General features: G+C 41.3%; 1 protein-coding gene across 1 annotated transcript; it reads left to right on the plus strand.

Moving 5' to 3' along the window:
• The first annotated feature begins 608 nt into the window (after positions 1–608).
• Positions 609–15,111, plus strand: commd1 (copper metabolism (Murr1) domain containing 1). Its single transcript, XM_075464111.1, has 3 exons — positions 609–794; positions 6,080–6,370; positions 10,837–15,111. Exons 1-3 carry the CDS (start codon positions 621–623, stop codon positions 10,942–10,944), a joined length of 573 nt encoding a protein of 190 aa, XP_075320226.1. The 5' UTR covers positions 609–620; the 3' UTR covers positions 10,945–15,111.
• Positions 15,112–15,687: the final 576 nt, after the last annotated feature.

Below are 15,687 nucleotides of genomic sequence, written 5' to 3' on the forward strand. Positions count from 1 at the left end.
TAGGTAAAAACAACCACTTCAATACTACAAACATTTAATTTCCTAAGCTGGTGTAGTTTTATATTTCTACCGTTTTAGATTTTGATCAAATCAAATTTATTTGTAGCACATTTCATGTACAAAACAATTCTTTACATAAAATAAAAGCATTGCAGCAGGGAGTGGAAGAAACATTAAAAATACATGAAAAAATATAAAGAGAAACAAATAAAAAAAGTTGATGTTAGGTTTCTTTCTCTAAAATATTTGTGACACCCTACAACAGTAATCAGTAGGCTAACTAGCTAGCGAGCAGAGAGATAGAGCCGAGCGCGAGCAGAGTGCCGTTCGAGCGAGCAGTTTGTCAGAGTTGAGCGCGTGTCCGAGCACCTATGAGCGAGCGTGTGTGAGATTCATACGCACACGCCTAAAATTATTGTTCCTTCAGATAGATCTGTGCCCTCAAATCAGTGTCACTGCGCGCTCAAGCTGGTGGCACAAAGATCACGCCATAGGCCAGGGGCCACAAACAGTCGGAGAAAAGGAAAAGCCACCTTAAACTGCAACTCCCATAATGCCATGTTGCGTCAGCTTTCACGTGATATAACCCATCTGGTTCATGTGACTCACTACAAGCAAACATGTCGGATGTGGAAGCAACGAAGTCTTTGGGCGGTCTGTTGAATGGAATATCTCAAAAAGTGTATTACAACAACAGCAAAATCACAGAGGAGTTTCTGAAAAATGAACTTTTCCCCGAATTGACACAAGAGGAGTTCAAGGCTTTACACGAGAAAATGAAAGGGCTCTTAAAGGTAATGAAACGCTTAATTCTGGAAGTATCTTTTTCTGGCTGTGGAAACAGCCATTGTTGGTACCATTATTAGGAATCATTAAGACACGTTTATTGTGAGCATGACTGAGGGGAAAAACACCTTGTGTACCTATTAAACTGTTATGACATTTTGCAGAAAACACACAAGACAAAAGCTCATGCTAAAAATGAACCTGCGTAAGATGGGTGAATACTACGGTGGCCGACACGTGCAAACGCGCTGCAAACGACGAAACAAATCCAATAGTAAAACGCTGCAAACTTAACAAACACATGCAAGAAAAAAACGCGCTGCAAACTTCAAAACCAGACATCCCAAGTCTCCCGGAAGCTCCGGGAGTCTCCCTGATATTGATAGTTAATCACGGATGCCCGCGAGTCGGATAAAATATCCCGGATTTTAGACTATTCCAGGGAGTTTTTTTTTTTTTTTTTCAATGCGAGTGAGAGCGTGCAGGCAATAAAATAACTCGTGTACCATGCGCGCTTCGACTGCGCAGGCACGAGAGAGAGAGTGCTGTGGGGAGAGGTTGCTTGTGAAACCTGTGCGTATCTGTCCAAAGCAACGCTCTGTTCAACGAGCGTCCAGTCTGACGACTGCTTGTCGGGGGGGGGGAGAGTGGGACTGAGTCATCTCCCTGAAATGAGTTTTTGGAACTTGGGATGTCTGCAAAACACAACGGAAGTTCGCCAGGCCACTAGGGGGTCTCGATCTGTGGGATAGGGGATCGACTATGGGAGATCTACCATATTAATGAAAGAGAAGAAAGTCGTAAGGTACATTGTCATTTATGTCTTTTTTAAACACTTGGCCGTAATCTTTTACCTTATTATAGAAGAGCAGTGGAGTTATGTCGCTATAATAAGGTAAAAAATTACGGCCAAGTGTTTAAAAAAGACAAATGACAACGTAACTTTTGACTTTCTTCTCTTTCATTAATGTGGTAGATCTCCCATACCATGACTACCTGACAAACAGACCACAGTTTGTCAGACTGAAGAATTGTGTGTCTAACCAGGTGATCAGCAGCACAGGAGCACCACAGGGGACTGTACTCTCATCATTCCTTTTCACTCTGTACACTTCAGACTTCCAGTACAAGTCAGACTCCTGTCATCTACAGAAATATTCAGATGACTGCAGTTGTCGGGTGTATCAGAGATGGACAAGAAGCTGAGTACAGAGAGCTGGTGGACTGCTTTGTGGCATGGTGTGGGAACAATCATCTCATCTTGAATGTTAACAAAACAAAGGAGATGATTGTAGATTTCAGGAGAAACGGGGTCAGATCAAACCCTGTTTCCATCATGGGAGAAGAAGTGGAGGTGGTTGAGGAATATAAATACCTTGGTGTTCATCTGGACAACAGACTGGACTGGAGACACAACAGTGAAGCCATCTACAAGAAAGGACAGAGCAGACTGTACTTCTTGAGGAAGCTAAGGTCCTTCAAGGTTTGCAACAAGATGTTGCAGATATTCTACAAGTCTGTTGTTGAGAGCATCATTTCCTCTTGCGTCATCTGTTGGGGCAGCAGCATCAGAACCAGGGACCTAAAAAGACTTAACAACCTGATAAGGAAGGCTGGTTATGTTCTGGGGACGACTGTGGAACCTCTGGAGACAATAATGCAAAGAAGGATTTTGCATAAAATCAAGAGAATTATGGACAACCCTGAACATCCTCTCCATGAGACTGTTATCGGAAAACAGAGTCTCTTCAGTCAAAGGCTTCTTCAGTTTGGATGCAAAACGGACCACTACAGGAAATCATTCCTGCCCACAGCCATCAGCATCTATAATAACTCCTTGATTTAATTGAGTTACATCAACATTTAATTTCCCTCTGGGATTTTGAATTTGAATTGAATTGAATTGAATTGAATAGTCGATCCCCTATCCCACAGGTCGAGAACCCCTAGTGGCCTGGCGAACTTCCGTTGTGTTTTGAAGTTTGCAGCGTTTCTCTCTTGCATGTGTTTTGAAGTTTGCAGCGTTTCTCTCTTGCATGTGTTTTGAAGTTTGTAGCGTTTCTCTCTTGCATGTGTTTTGAAGTTTGCAGCGTTTCTCTCTTGCATGTGTTTTGAAGTTTGCAGCGTTTCTCTCTTGCATGTGTTTTGAAGTTTGCAGCGTTTCTCTCTTGCATGTGTTTTGGGGTTTGCAGCGCGTGTGCTCCGGTCGTTTTTGTTATTGCCGCATTTTTCTCTTGCAGCATTTTACTGTTGGATTTGTTTCGGCGTTTGCAGCGCGTTTGCACGTGTCGGCCACCGTAGAATACAGCAATAATGTCAACTAATTTCGTGTACAAAACTTATGATAAATCATGTAATTAATCTAGAAGGAGCAGACTCTATTTCCATTGGGTTTATGTAGAGTAAATTAAAGAGTTCATATATATGTATATATAGGTATATGAGCTGTGCTTTGGGTCACTTGGCCTTCAGTGCGGGTTTACCGTCTATTCAGTGTCGCTATTTAAATACGTCTTGAGTGCCCACATGGATCCGGATCTCACTAATGCTCACTAGTGCTGTATGCAAATAAACACAGAGACAGCTGTTATAAGACTTTCTTCTGCAGGTTTCCTTCTGACTTTTTTTTTTTTAACAAATATTCAACGGCAGGATCTTTATTCATCAATTTGCCTACTAATAATGAATTATGAGAGGCATTTCTTATTGACAGCGAGTACCATTATTATTGTTGTTATCACATATATCAGCAGTTCAGAATATTTAATCATTTATATTTATTAGTTAATATTTATATATGTAAATAAAATGCATAATACTCACAAGAGTTCCTGATCATTTATTTCTACAAAATCCATCCTCCTCTCTTTATGCAGGAAGACTTCAATGACTCTGTCATACAGCTTGAAAAGGGAATTTTGATACGTTTTCATACCAAATTAGTTTCTCCTTCTCCGTCATCCATTGTGGGCAAAAACATGTAAAATCCAATGTATTAATGTCACTCAGATCCTTAGGAGGTGTTTTGCTAGCAAAACTTGCCTGTGATAACTTTGCTCTGACCAAAGAGGACGGTGACCGAGAGGACGGAAAACTTTTGACATCATTGCTGGTCAGCTAGGAGGCCCAGTGAGGCGAATTTGAAATCTGATTGGTTAAAAAAACAGTTTTGTTGCTATATAGTTTATTTAAGGTAAGCTAGCACTACTGATTCTGAAGGCCCTGGGCAGATACATTAACCCTGGCAGCACATAGAGCCTGAAGTCTGATTTGATGAAACATCGATAATCCACAAACATGTCTTGGCACCGCAACCAAGAGAAACTTTACAAAAAAAGAGAGAATAGACTATTTGAAGTAAATTAATACAATTTAATTGAACAAATATTATAATTTAGGCTGTAGATGTAAGTTAGTGATTCTGATAGTGTTTAGGCCAGCACAGAAGGCCTTGGAGGCCCTGATGGCCCACCACTGATATATACACTACTCACAAGTAAGGGATATTTGGTTTTACGGTTAAATTTATGGAAAATGTAAAACGTTCACGCTACAGTATTATTACATCATGAAAGTAGAGCATTTAAGTAGATACATCCACTGGTGATTTCCTCATCTCAAACAATTTATTGAAACAAAAGCCAACGACAGTGGTGGGTATACCACAACAAAAAATGTCAATGTCTCAATAACTTGTCATGTGCACTTGAGCATCAATTACAGCTTGACAACAATGTCTTCACAAGTCGACTTATTGTCATGGCATCCCACTCTTTGGGAGTGCACCTCAATGGCCCTCAGGTCATTGAGGGCCATATGAGCCTCCCATAGGTTTTCTATGGGATTCAGGTCTGAAGAAAGTGCAGGCCACTCTATTTGAGGTACCCTAGACTCCAGCAGCCATTCCCTAATGATGCAACATCGATGAGCTGGAGCATTATCGTCCATGAGGATTAAATTAGGCCCGTGTTGTTGTTCATGCAGGGGCACAATGACTGTATTAATGATGTTATTCAGGTACTGTGGGCTTGTCACTGTACCATTCACAAAGTGTAGGGCAGTTCTGTACTGACTAGACACACCTGCCCACACTGTAAAACCACCACCACCAAAGGCTCATCTGGTGTCAACAGTGGCTAATGCATAGCGCTCTCCTTGATGTCTTCAACATCGTTGGCAGCCATCATGCTGAACTGCTCAACGTGAATCGACTTTCATCAGAGAACAGCTCCGAGTCCCACTGGTCCCTCATCCAGCGTAAATGCTCCCTGGCCCATGCAAGACGATGACACCTGTGCTTTGCAGGTTGTCTAGCATGCAGACCACGCTGATGTAAATGGCGTTGAATGGTCAGCCATGACACTTGGGTGCCTCTCACCTCCCTCAAATGTGCGTGGAATTGAGTGGAATTCATCATCTGGTTCCGCACGGCACTATTCACAATGAAGCGGTCATCAGTGTGCAATGTGGTCAAAGGACGTCCACTTCTATGCCTTTCTGTGACTCTTCCAGTCTCTGTATCTCTGTTGCAACCTTGCAACCTACTGATGACACTCTGTGACACTCTAAGCTCCACTAAATATATATAATAAGCCAAATATCTCCAACTTGTGCTCCACTGTGGTAGTGGCCACTCTAACGGATGTGGCAACTACCACATCCATCTGAGAACATCCTGTTTGACGCCTCGCAATGGTGAGGTACTGTTGATCAATTGTGAGGTGTCGTCTTGGTCTCATGATGTAAAAATGTAAACAGCATGATGAGGAGGACTGTTTAAATACAATTCTAATTGAACCAAGAAATTTCTGAATGTCGATTCATGGATCAAACACCTATTGTGAATTTTGCCGCTCCTTGTTAGAGAACAGCAACTGACATGTGCACTCAAAAGTGTATAGAAGGTCACATTAAGTTCACCTGTAAAGGTTATAATGCATTTTAGGTTCATCCTGAAATTTCACCCGAAAGCCAAATATCCCTAACTTTTTGTGAGTATTATGTCATTATTGAAATTTTAGAAAACTATAAAAACCTATTCTAATAATGAAATTAAATTTCACAATACGTTTAATTTATCCCTAAAGGAAGTTATATAATTATACCTTTTGACTTTTGTTATTTTGTTTAACAAAAGTATTTTACAAAACTTTTATTTAATAGTCTTAAAACATGTAAATGACTTAAAATGATATATTTTAGGGAGAAAGTAAATCTCACCAGTGGAATTTCAGAACTCAAGTTTTGTATTATCCTAATCCTCCTCCTTTTTCTCTCTTCCTTCATCTCTCAGTCAATTGTCACAGCAGACATGGACCATGCCCAGCTGGAAGCCTTCCTCACAGCTCAGACCAAGAAGCAGGGTGGCAGTGGGGTAAGTGCTGAACAGACTGCTGCCCTCTCTCGCTTCTGGAAGAACCAGCGAATTCGTGTGAGGGAGAGCTTGCTGGCTCAGAGCCGCTGGGAGCCCAGTCTGAAGGCGCTCTCCTGGAGAGTTGACCTCCAAGTAGGTGACAGCTGCGGGGACACAGACCACAGCGACCCGGTCGCCCTCATAGCGCTGGAGCTTGGCAGAGCTGGACATGTAAGAATACCATTCAGTGCTCATTCTGATACTAATTCAGTTTTAGTCAAGCACAAAGTGACAATAGCAGCAAATATTTAAGTTATCTCTTGCTGAAAAAAGGCTACTGAAAGTGACATGTAAAATAGAACGTATAGAAATCACACAATATTGTTAATACCAATCTAATCTAATGTGTCACCTGTAAAGCTGCCAGTGTATATTTCTCCTGGTGGTGCAGACTCTCCTTAACTTTTTCTCTGTGTTCCTCAGTAATACAATGAGTTAGACCTGAAACCTCTTATTGTTGCCAACTTTTAGGCCTCATATTCCTTTACATTTAGCTACTTTGTGGACAAAACAGTTAAATCAGTTTAAAGCAAAACGTTCACACACAAATATATTTGGCAAACCATTTGTGCATACATATATATATAATATAAAAATTTATCTCATCCAAATGACATATTGATGTCCTTGCTTTATATCCTAGTGAGGTGTATCAGTGAGCTGATGTCACGTTCAGTCCTGGCTTACAGCTTGATGTCGTCCATGTAGAGGAGGTGACTGATGGTTGCTCCACTTTGGAATCTGTGTCTATAGCCACTCTTTGTGATGATGTGGCTGAGGGCGGTCAGGTCTATGCAGAAGAGCAGTGGGGACTGAGCATCTCATTGGTAAAAACCGGACTTGATGTTAACTTAAGCCCCGTTTCCACTATGCAGTCCGGTGCGGGTCGGTTCAGAACGGTTCGCTTATTTCAGTGTTTCCACTACCACGAAAGTGTACCGGTCCCATGGTACATGTTCATTTTTGTAACCCTTCTGCTAGTGCTGGGCGGTATGACCAAAAATACATATCACGGTATTTTTTCATGGTATCACGGTTTCACGGTATATCACGGTATTTTTTTTTTCATGCATAATTAGGTGTTCACAGCATTTTCTACAGATTGAGAACAGAATTAAAAATTAAAATAAAAATTCTTCAAAATAATTCCTTCGTTAATAATTGGTCACACAGAACTTTATTGTATTAATATTCACATCTTCATTGTAAACAAATTAATAACATTAATTACACTGGTCGGACTGTTCAGCTCTGTTTCAGACTGATACCTCCGGTTCAGGCTGGTCCTCATCCTCAACACATCTCTTTTTCAATCGCGGAAAATATTTTTCTGGATTGAAGCAGCAAACATTCAGTGTAAGAGTTTAAAAAACCTACTTTATTTGATTCACAGCTGCTACTGTTTCCAGGTATGATCTCGCTGATGGAGACACACGCGGTGTGCACGGAGGGGAGGGGCTGTGTGTGTGTGTGTGTGTGTGTGTGTGTGTGTGTGTAGGCTATGCGAGAGAGACGCATGACTGACAGAGAGACGGAGGGAGAGCAGGGAAAGGAAATGCAGCTTAACGAATACCAGTATTTTTTTAAATAGCGTTAAAAATAGACAGTAAACATGCGTGTTTAGAAGCGCAACATTGAAAAGGGTCCCGTCTCAAACAATGTCGCGCGACGCAGCGTTCCCCCCGTTGTGTAATCAAATACACCGGTATGGCGGTATGTTAAAAATTCATATCATAACGAAATTATAGACCGGTATTCGGTGTGAACCGGTATACCGCCCAGCACTACCTTCTGCTTGGGGTACCTAGCACACACGACCGGTTCCCTTGGGGAGGAGCCTGGAGTGCTGAGGAGGTGCAGGCTCTGCTCTCTGCTGTTGGTGAGGAGGCTGTGCAGCGGGAGCTCGATGGTGCTGTGCGAAACAGAAAAGTTTTCCAGCTGATTGCCGCAAAAATGGCAGAGACTGGTTTCAACCGGACCGCGAGCCAGTGTCGCATTAAGCTGAAGAAGCTTTGGAGCGATCGACGTAGTGACGCTTCGGCACGCACTCTGCCCACCCATGAGGGTCCCCTTTGTACAGTGGGAACGCAAAGCTGACCCCAAAGCGACCCGACCCGTCCGGATCCGAAGTGACCCGAACCGTAATTGTGGAAAAAGTGGAAACGAGGCTTTATGCAGTTGGCTTGGAATTGACCTGCAGGGTTGTCTTCCACAGTCCCATTGAGTTCCTGATGAAGGCTCTTAGTGTCCTGTTGATTTTGAAGAGTTTCAAGCATTCCAGTATACATGGAGTCGTAGACTTCCTTGTAGTAAATCCAGGGGGTGCACAGATTTGTATGTCGATCTTAGAGTGTTGAGTGACTCTTGTTGTTGCTAAGCATCTCTAGGGACATGGAGTTCAAATTGCGGATGCGGCTTCCAGGAAATGTGGCCAGTAGGTCGTTGGTGCCTGTCATGGTGGTAAACTGAGGACCTGCTGATGGATGCCAGCGGTGAGTGAAGCTGTCAAGCTAAAGAAGTAGGCCTTTCAGGCTTGTTTATCCTGGTATTCATTTGAAGCAGCTGGTGGGTCCCAAGTGGCTAAAATGCCTGCAGCGTTGGTTGTTGTTGAAGGTAAAACTTGGCCGTGGGAGGAATTCCGTGAGGCCATGGAGAAGGACTTTCGGTTCGCCTCAAGGATGATCTGCCAGGAATTAGGAAGGGAAAGCAGGGTCTGTCCCAGATTGTGCTTGGCCTGAGTGGAGAAATTCTGACATGAACTGAAGATATCGTCAGGTGGTGGAATGAAAACTTTGAGGATTTCTTTAATGCTCGGCCAGAATGTATATTGAGGAGAAGAGAGGAGAATTTGTGGGAAGACTCACCCATCACCAAGTCAGAGGTTGCTAAGTTAGTTCAAAGCTTGGACGATATCCTTTGGACATTGTGGGGCTGTCTTGCCTGACACTCCTCTTCAATATCGCATGGAGATCTGGAACAATGCCAGTCGAGTGGCAGACAGGATTGGTGGTTCCTATTTTTTAAAATGGGTTCTGTAGAGTGTGTTCCAACAATAAGGGAGTCACACTACTGTGCCTCCCTGGGAAATTTACTCCAGGGTATTTGAGAGGGGGCTCTGACCAATTGTTGAACTTCTGGGTTCAGGAGGAGCAGTATGGTTTTTCCCTAGGTTGTGCAACAGTGAACCAAAGCTTTACCCTTGCAGAGTGACTGAAGAGGTCATGGGAGTTTGAACGGCTAGTTTATATTTGTTATATGGCCTTGGAGCAGGCCTATTATCGTGTTCTCTGAGGGATTCTGTGAGGATTGCTACAGGAGTAGCAGAGTCACTTTTGCAAACTATTCATATCCTGTATAAACAAAGCAAGAGTGGTGTCCCCATTCTTGGCACATAGTCAAGCCCCCTGGTTGCCTTCCTGTGAAGGTTTTTGGGCATGTCCAATTTAGAGTGATGTACACACTTGAGTGTATATAATTCATATTGCATGTAGGCACACAATAGAGGGTAAATTGACATTTTTAAATGAATTTGTAAAACTATATTTTACATTTCCCCATCTCTTATCAGGGAGGGTGGCGCCCCCTATGGGCCGATTGTCACTGAACTAATCCTTCTTTGTCGATCTGTCATCATCCGTGTTTGTTGCAGTGAAAACCTACCTACTGGTGGCGGCCACCACCAAATTATCTATGCAGGAAAAACTCTGTTTTTAACTTTTTGCAAATGTCATAGGCTACAGTTAATAATTACATAAGATTTATGAAAGATCTGACCAGTCTGCCAGCCCTCCATGTGCACCATGTTGGCATGCTCAGATTTAGCCTCTCTCCTCTTTTCTTTGACTCTGCTTGACTAGGATGGACTTGTGGTGGCTCTTTCTGGTACCAAACTCAGTAGTGATTGCTTCATAATCATTGACAATAATTTGTATTACATAGTGTTACTGTATCCAGCTTGCATACTGTGTTTAGATTAGATTAGATTTTTTTTTTACCGGTAGAATAACAGAAAATGGCAGTCACCTTCTCCACTGGTTACTTCCTGTCTGGACTTCACAACACATCAAAAGCAGGACCTTTTGATTTGCAAAAGAGTGCTCCTCCTCCTGAGCTACAGCCGATGAGTGTTGATTGGATTTTTCTGTTACCTCCTGGCCAGCTGACTAATATGATTAAGATCTGCTGTGCGTGTTTGTCATTTTACATCCAAAACTGTCAATAATGGATCTTAAGAAGAGATGCTTTTAACACTACAGAGCAGAGGACTGCTAAATTCCTTCTGATTTTGTGACAGTTTTATTTACTTGATTGTTTTGTCAGGAATACATTTGTATGTGATGTGATAAAAAACTTTATAGATTTTTAAGTGGTATGCAACCAACTTGTACTGCTATTTTAGACTTTATCTGTGCCCTATCAGACGCTCACTAACCGAAGTCATGTGGTCATGTGTCTGTGGTGTTTCACCATGAGCCAGTATTGGATGGACAATCCATATGATACTGACATCCCTTGATCTTTTTCAAATTTTTATTTTTATTTTTCAGAGCTGATTAACAGATATCCCAATGCATGCACATCAAACAGGAGCAACAATATGTTTTATTCAATAAAATGTCTTCTGCCATCTCTCTCAGAATTCAGAGTTTGTGTGTCTGGAGTTTGATGATACCAAAGTGGACCAGATGCTGAAGAAGATGGCAAACATCCAGGAGAGCATCGACAGAATTGTTCACCGTACCTGAAACTCGGGAAGCGAGTTTGTCAGATTTTTGACTGACACACAATGGTCATCTGAGCAAGTCACCTTGCAAACTGCATATTAATTCTATGTTGGTTCCGTTTCATCTCTTTGAACAACATCTCGCAGACACGGGAGTTTTTCAGATCTGTTTTGGCCCGAAGGTATACTGTACTATACTATACAATGTACGATTGCCATATACACACTGTCAATTCATAAGGTACCTTTAAAGACATACACAGATCACTCTGAAGAGTCTAACCTGTTGATAGACTTAAATTTTTGTTTACTTCTTTCTTAATCAACCATGACAAAAATGCAGGAATTTGTCCCTCTGATAGGATGAAGGTTCCTCTTTGACCGCCATCAAAACTTGCAGCACTGAAAGAAAGAAATGGTGAGAGTATCGGTATCCCAGCAGGCATTTTGGAATTATTGAATGAAGTGAAACTGGATAAGACTTAATTTAAATGTGCTTTTTTTTTTTTTTTTTTTTTTAATATTCATGCAAGTCAGAAATGAGCGCTCTCAAATCTGAGCTATCATGATTACTTAACACCAAACACATATCCTAATGGAAGTCAATTACTCTCGAAGCTGGCAAGATTTGCCAACACTGGCACGAGGTGATAACATTAAAATAACACTAGAGAATTTGGCAATTTATTTTGATCTTTGGCTCTCCTTACAGGATGTTAAACTGCTGTCATAAAACAAATCTCTGTGCAAGCCCTGCCACGTGAAAGCCCATACGTGTGAATTGCTGTATTTTACATTGAGTTGTTTTTAGACATACCTATGATCCCTATATAGGGTTTTGCACTGTGCCATTAGATTCTATAACAGTCTCTGGCAGATTGGATTTGACAAAAAAAAAAATAAAAAATTATAGCAATTAGTTTAGTTGGCTTTTCTTTTTAGAACCATTTAAAAAAAATAAAAAAACACTGGATTCTATTTGTGAAATATTTTAGCTTCAAGGATAAATTTGACTGGGACATAAAAGGTTTCTAACAAAATATTGAAGTCCAGAACGTATAATCCTGGGAACATATAAGCACTTCCACTTTTATAACATTAGCTAGGGATTGTATGTTTACCTGAATGTAATAATGTTAGCGTTTAACTGAAAATGTAGGGTACACCCTGGACAGGCCGCCAGTCCATCACAGATTCTTCTTAATGCTTTCTAATAAACCTCATCAGACAGCAGTTAATATTTCATCATTTCACCACTTATCATCTAAAGTGTAAAGTTTACTTGTCCTGTCTGTTAACAGTTAACAAACCACAGAAGTCTGTGGTAGTTTATGATAGAGATAGATGGATATGATTTTTACCACTAACCTTTGAATAAAGGATGTGTAGACACCAGCCACTGACAGCATGAGTTTGAAGATTAACAGAAAAAACCTTTCAGTTTAAATGGCTGTCTGGATAAAAACAGTTGTTCAGTTTACGGATTTTCACGTAAAGAATTTTTCACATAAGAATTTAACCACGGTGAAAGAAATGATTTTTTTCTTTGATTTCTCAAGTCTGTCCCACTACAGCATAGCTTTTTCTGCCCTGCTCCATTTAATGGTACTTTGAGTTTTTATCTCGAGTTAGAAAAAGTGTACGCAAAGTAAAAAGGAAAAAGAAAAAGGCCAAGTTTACACTTAGCGATGATGGTATAATATGTCACCCTTAAGTATCACAGGTGTCTATACTATCAGTCGTATTCTACTGTCGATATAAAAGTCTGTGCTGCAATGTCTGGGATGCAACAATGGACAAGAAAGACAAAAAGACAAAACTAAAGGCTTGATAATCTCACAAAAGCCTGATGTTCCATTGGTCACAGATATTTGGAAGTTTCAGGCTCAGGTGACTAGCCAACCCTACTGATATGACTGAAAGAGAAGAACTGATCCTAGACTGAACCAATGCCAACAGTTTTTTTTTTTTTTCAATCCCTTTCTTTTGTGGAAAATGGATATAGTTTTTACCTTGGTTCTTTGCATAAGTGTAAGATGATTAAGTTGTCCGTTAGCAAAAAAACTGCTCAAAAGTCATAGCTCCTGAAATAGGATGATCATGGAAAACAGACATTAAAAATAGCACAAAGAATGGATCAGAGGCAAATCAGGCTTTTCTATAATCGCCTGTTATGATTACTGATTCTCTACAAATGAACATTTATGAAATGACAACCTATTCTGATATAAAGATGATTTTAATAAAAGAAAGTCAACATTTTTTGGCCCTTTTTTTTTCTTAATATATATACACACTTTATGTGTCAAGTGTGAGTTTTTGAAGATAGGAAGTTACCCCAAAAGTCTATCTTAAGATGAGGGAAGAGGTGGTGGTGGTGTATTGTATTTGAAAAGATCATGGTTAAATGTAGGTAAAGGGCTAAATATGGGCTGCACAGTGGTGTGGTTAGCGCTGTCACCTAACAGCAACTGGGTTTTTGGTTCAAATCCCGGCTGGGCAAAGTTTGCATGTGTATGTGTGAGTTGTGTCTGTGCCAAAATCAACATTGCCATGATCTGTCAGACTTTGGTCAGCCCACCAGAGGAATAGAGAGAGATCAACTGGGACAACATTCTGTGTAAAATCACCTATGTTGCCAATTTGAATCCAGGAGGCTGGGCTCCTGTTTCTGTGCTCAGGGCTGTAGCTAAGAGTGAATACCCAAAGTTTCTGAAGTGCTTCACCTAGATGCAGGAAAAAACTGCTGGCAAGCACATCTTATTCTAAGACTCATTGGATTGAGACATAAGGACAGAACTGTGCCTGAGGCTTTGAGGACAGGCGGCCAAAAGAAACAACCTTCTCTAAAAAGATTGGAATATTTTTCTTCCACTCTTAGTTCTTAGCTACAAGTTAAGTATGCAAGTAAGTGTAAAGTAGAAATAAAACTAAAATGCTTCAGATTTCAAGTCATTTCACATGCAAGGCAGCCATCTCGGATGCTTCTTTGAGGTTGGAAATGGTTAGATCTCTGATTTCCCACATTAAGAACTTACCGTTGATATTTCCAATTCAGAGCTGTGGAATTATGCCCTCAACACCACACAGGGAACAAGGGACTTTAAGGTAAACACAAGAAACTTGTGCTAAAGAAAAAATGGACCAAACTCAGTGAATAATTCCCTATGTAGATCAGTGAGCAGTGCTGACCAATATGTCATTGGGGTCATGTTTATGCATTTGGCAGACACTTTTATCCAAATCGACTTACAGGTAGGGTAAAAGGGGTCTTGCCTGAGGACCCCTACAGGAGGTAGTACCTTTCATGCAGGGGATTTGAACCCAGGTCACCCACATGAAAGGTGGCAATCTTAGCACTACACTATCCAGATGCAGTCTGGTCAGTGGGATAAGGTGGTAATCTCCTTTCATCAGTGTTTCATCTAGTTGGGCCCACGACACCTCCAGGAGGCTAGACAATGCTCACTGGCGTCCCAGAGTCACTCCCCAAATGCCAGCCATCACTGCTCCTCACACCACAACAACCATGTTTTTTCTTTTTTTTTTTTTCACAACCACCAGCTACCCCAGCCTCTCACCAACTGCACACCAGTCACAGCGGGGTGGGGATACAAACCCTGGTTCGGGTAGGGGGTAGAAATAGAAGAGGTAAAGATAAGTACGAATGGGATTCAAACCCTGGTTCGGGTAGGGGGTAATGAAAGTATACAGTAGTGATGTTACCTCCAACACCGAAGCTTCAAAGCACGCTTCAAACTTGACAGGGTAGTTATGGTGAAGCAGTGGGCCGGAGCTTGCTTCATGTGACGTCACTGATGACGTTTGAACCTCTTCACTGCTTCAATCAGATCGAGTCAGTTGACTGCTTCGAGTTGATGGGCGGAAATTTATAACATTTGGTGCGATTCAGTGTATTCAAGATGGCTGAAGCCCCAGTTCATGTCCCCGTTCTACACGTATTATACGTTACGAACAGTTCTCGTTTTTTGATATTTGGATTTTTGGATTATTCTGTCATGGAGCAACCATCGAGCAAGCGTTCCCAAGTGTGGGAATATTTCGAGCCAAACAGTTCCTTGTCACACCAGCCTCCTCTGTTCCTTTGGAAAGTATTGTCTCAAAAAAAATAAACCTTCTACTGTACAAAAACTACTTTTCTTGAATAAAAACACCTGAAATAACACAAGCACCCTCTTTATTACACCAAGCACACTCCCAAAGAAAATGAATGACAAACCAAATATTTTTTTTTTCATGTTTTTAAATTATTATTGTTTCATGGGTAAATTACTCAATCTTTAATGAGGTACTAAAAACACATATGGTGTTTTTAGTATCTTTGTGTATATAGTGTTATTGTGTTACATGGTCCAACCCGTGTGTCAATTTTGCAAAATGAGGGAAAAAGTGTCTAGGGAGACACGGTTTACCATCAGGTTCCAGCCAAACACCATCTGTATGAGTTGCACCAGCTGAGGACCAAATGGGTTTTTCATCTGTAGAGGCAAAAGTTTGCGTTGCATGAAAATCTGTGAGGGTGTCTTCTGCTTGCAAAAAGAGGGAAGTGAAAACAGGAAAAGAGTTAGCTGCCTGCTTAGCTGCAGCATCAGCTCTGGCATTTCTACGAACAGCAGGATCTTCTGAGTTAGTGTGAGCCGCACACTTACAGACCGAAATTGCTGTAGGCAAAAGGATCACATCAAGAAGATCAGAAACCTGTGAGGAGTTCAGAATGGGTTTGCCATCTGATTTAAGGAAATGT

The sequence above is a fragment of the Odontesthes bonariensis genome, chromosome 4 (assembly GCF_027942865.1).
Source record: "Odontesthes bonariensis isolate fOdoBon6 chromosome 4, fOdoBon6.hap1, whole genome shotgun sequence".
NCBI lineage: Eukaryota > Metazoa > Chordata > Actinopteri > Atheriniformes > Atherinopsidae > Odontesthes > Odontesthes bonariensis.

Coding starts and splice junctions, on each gene's coding strand:
- commd1 (XM_075464111.1), top strand. CDS start 621: ATGTCGGATGTGGAAGCAACGAAGTCTTTGGGCGGTCTGTTGAATGGA. Junction 795..6,079: donor AAATGAAAGGGCTCTTAAAG/GTAATGAAACGC, acceptor TTCATCTCTCAG/TCAATTGTCACAGCAGACAT. Junction 6,371..10,836: donor AGCTTGGCAGAGCTGGACAT/GTAAGAATACCA, acceptor CATCTCTCTCAG/AATTCAGAGTTTGTGTGTCT.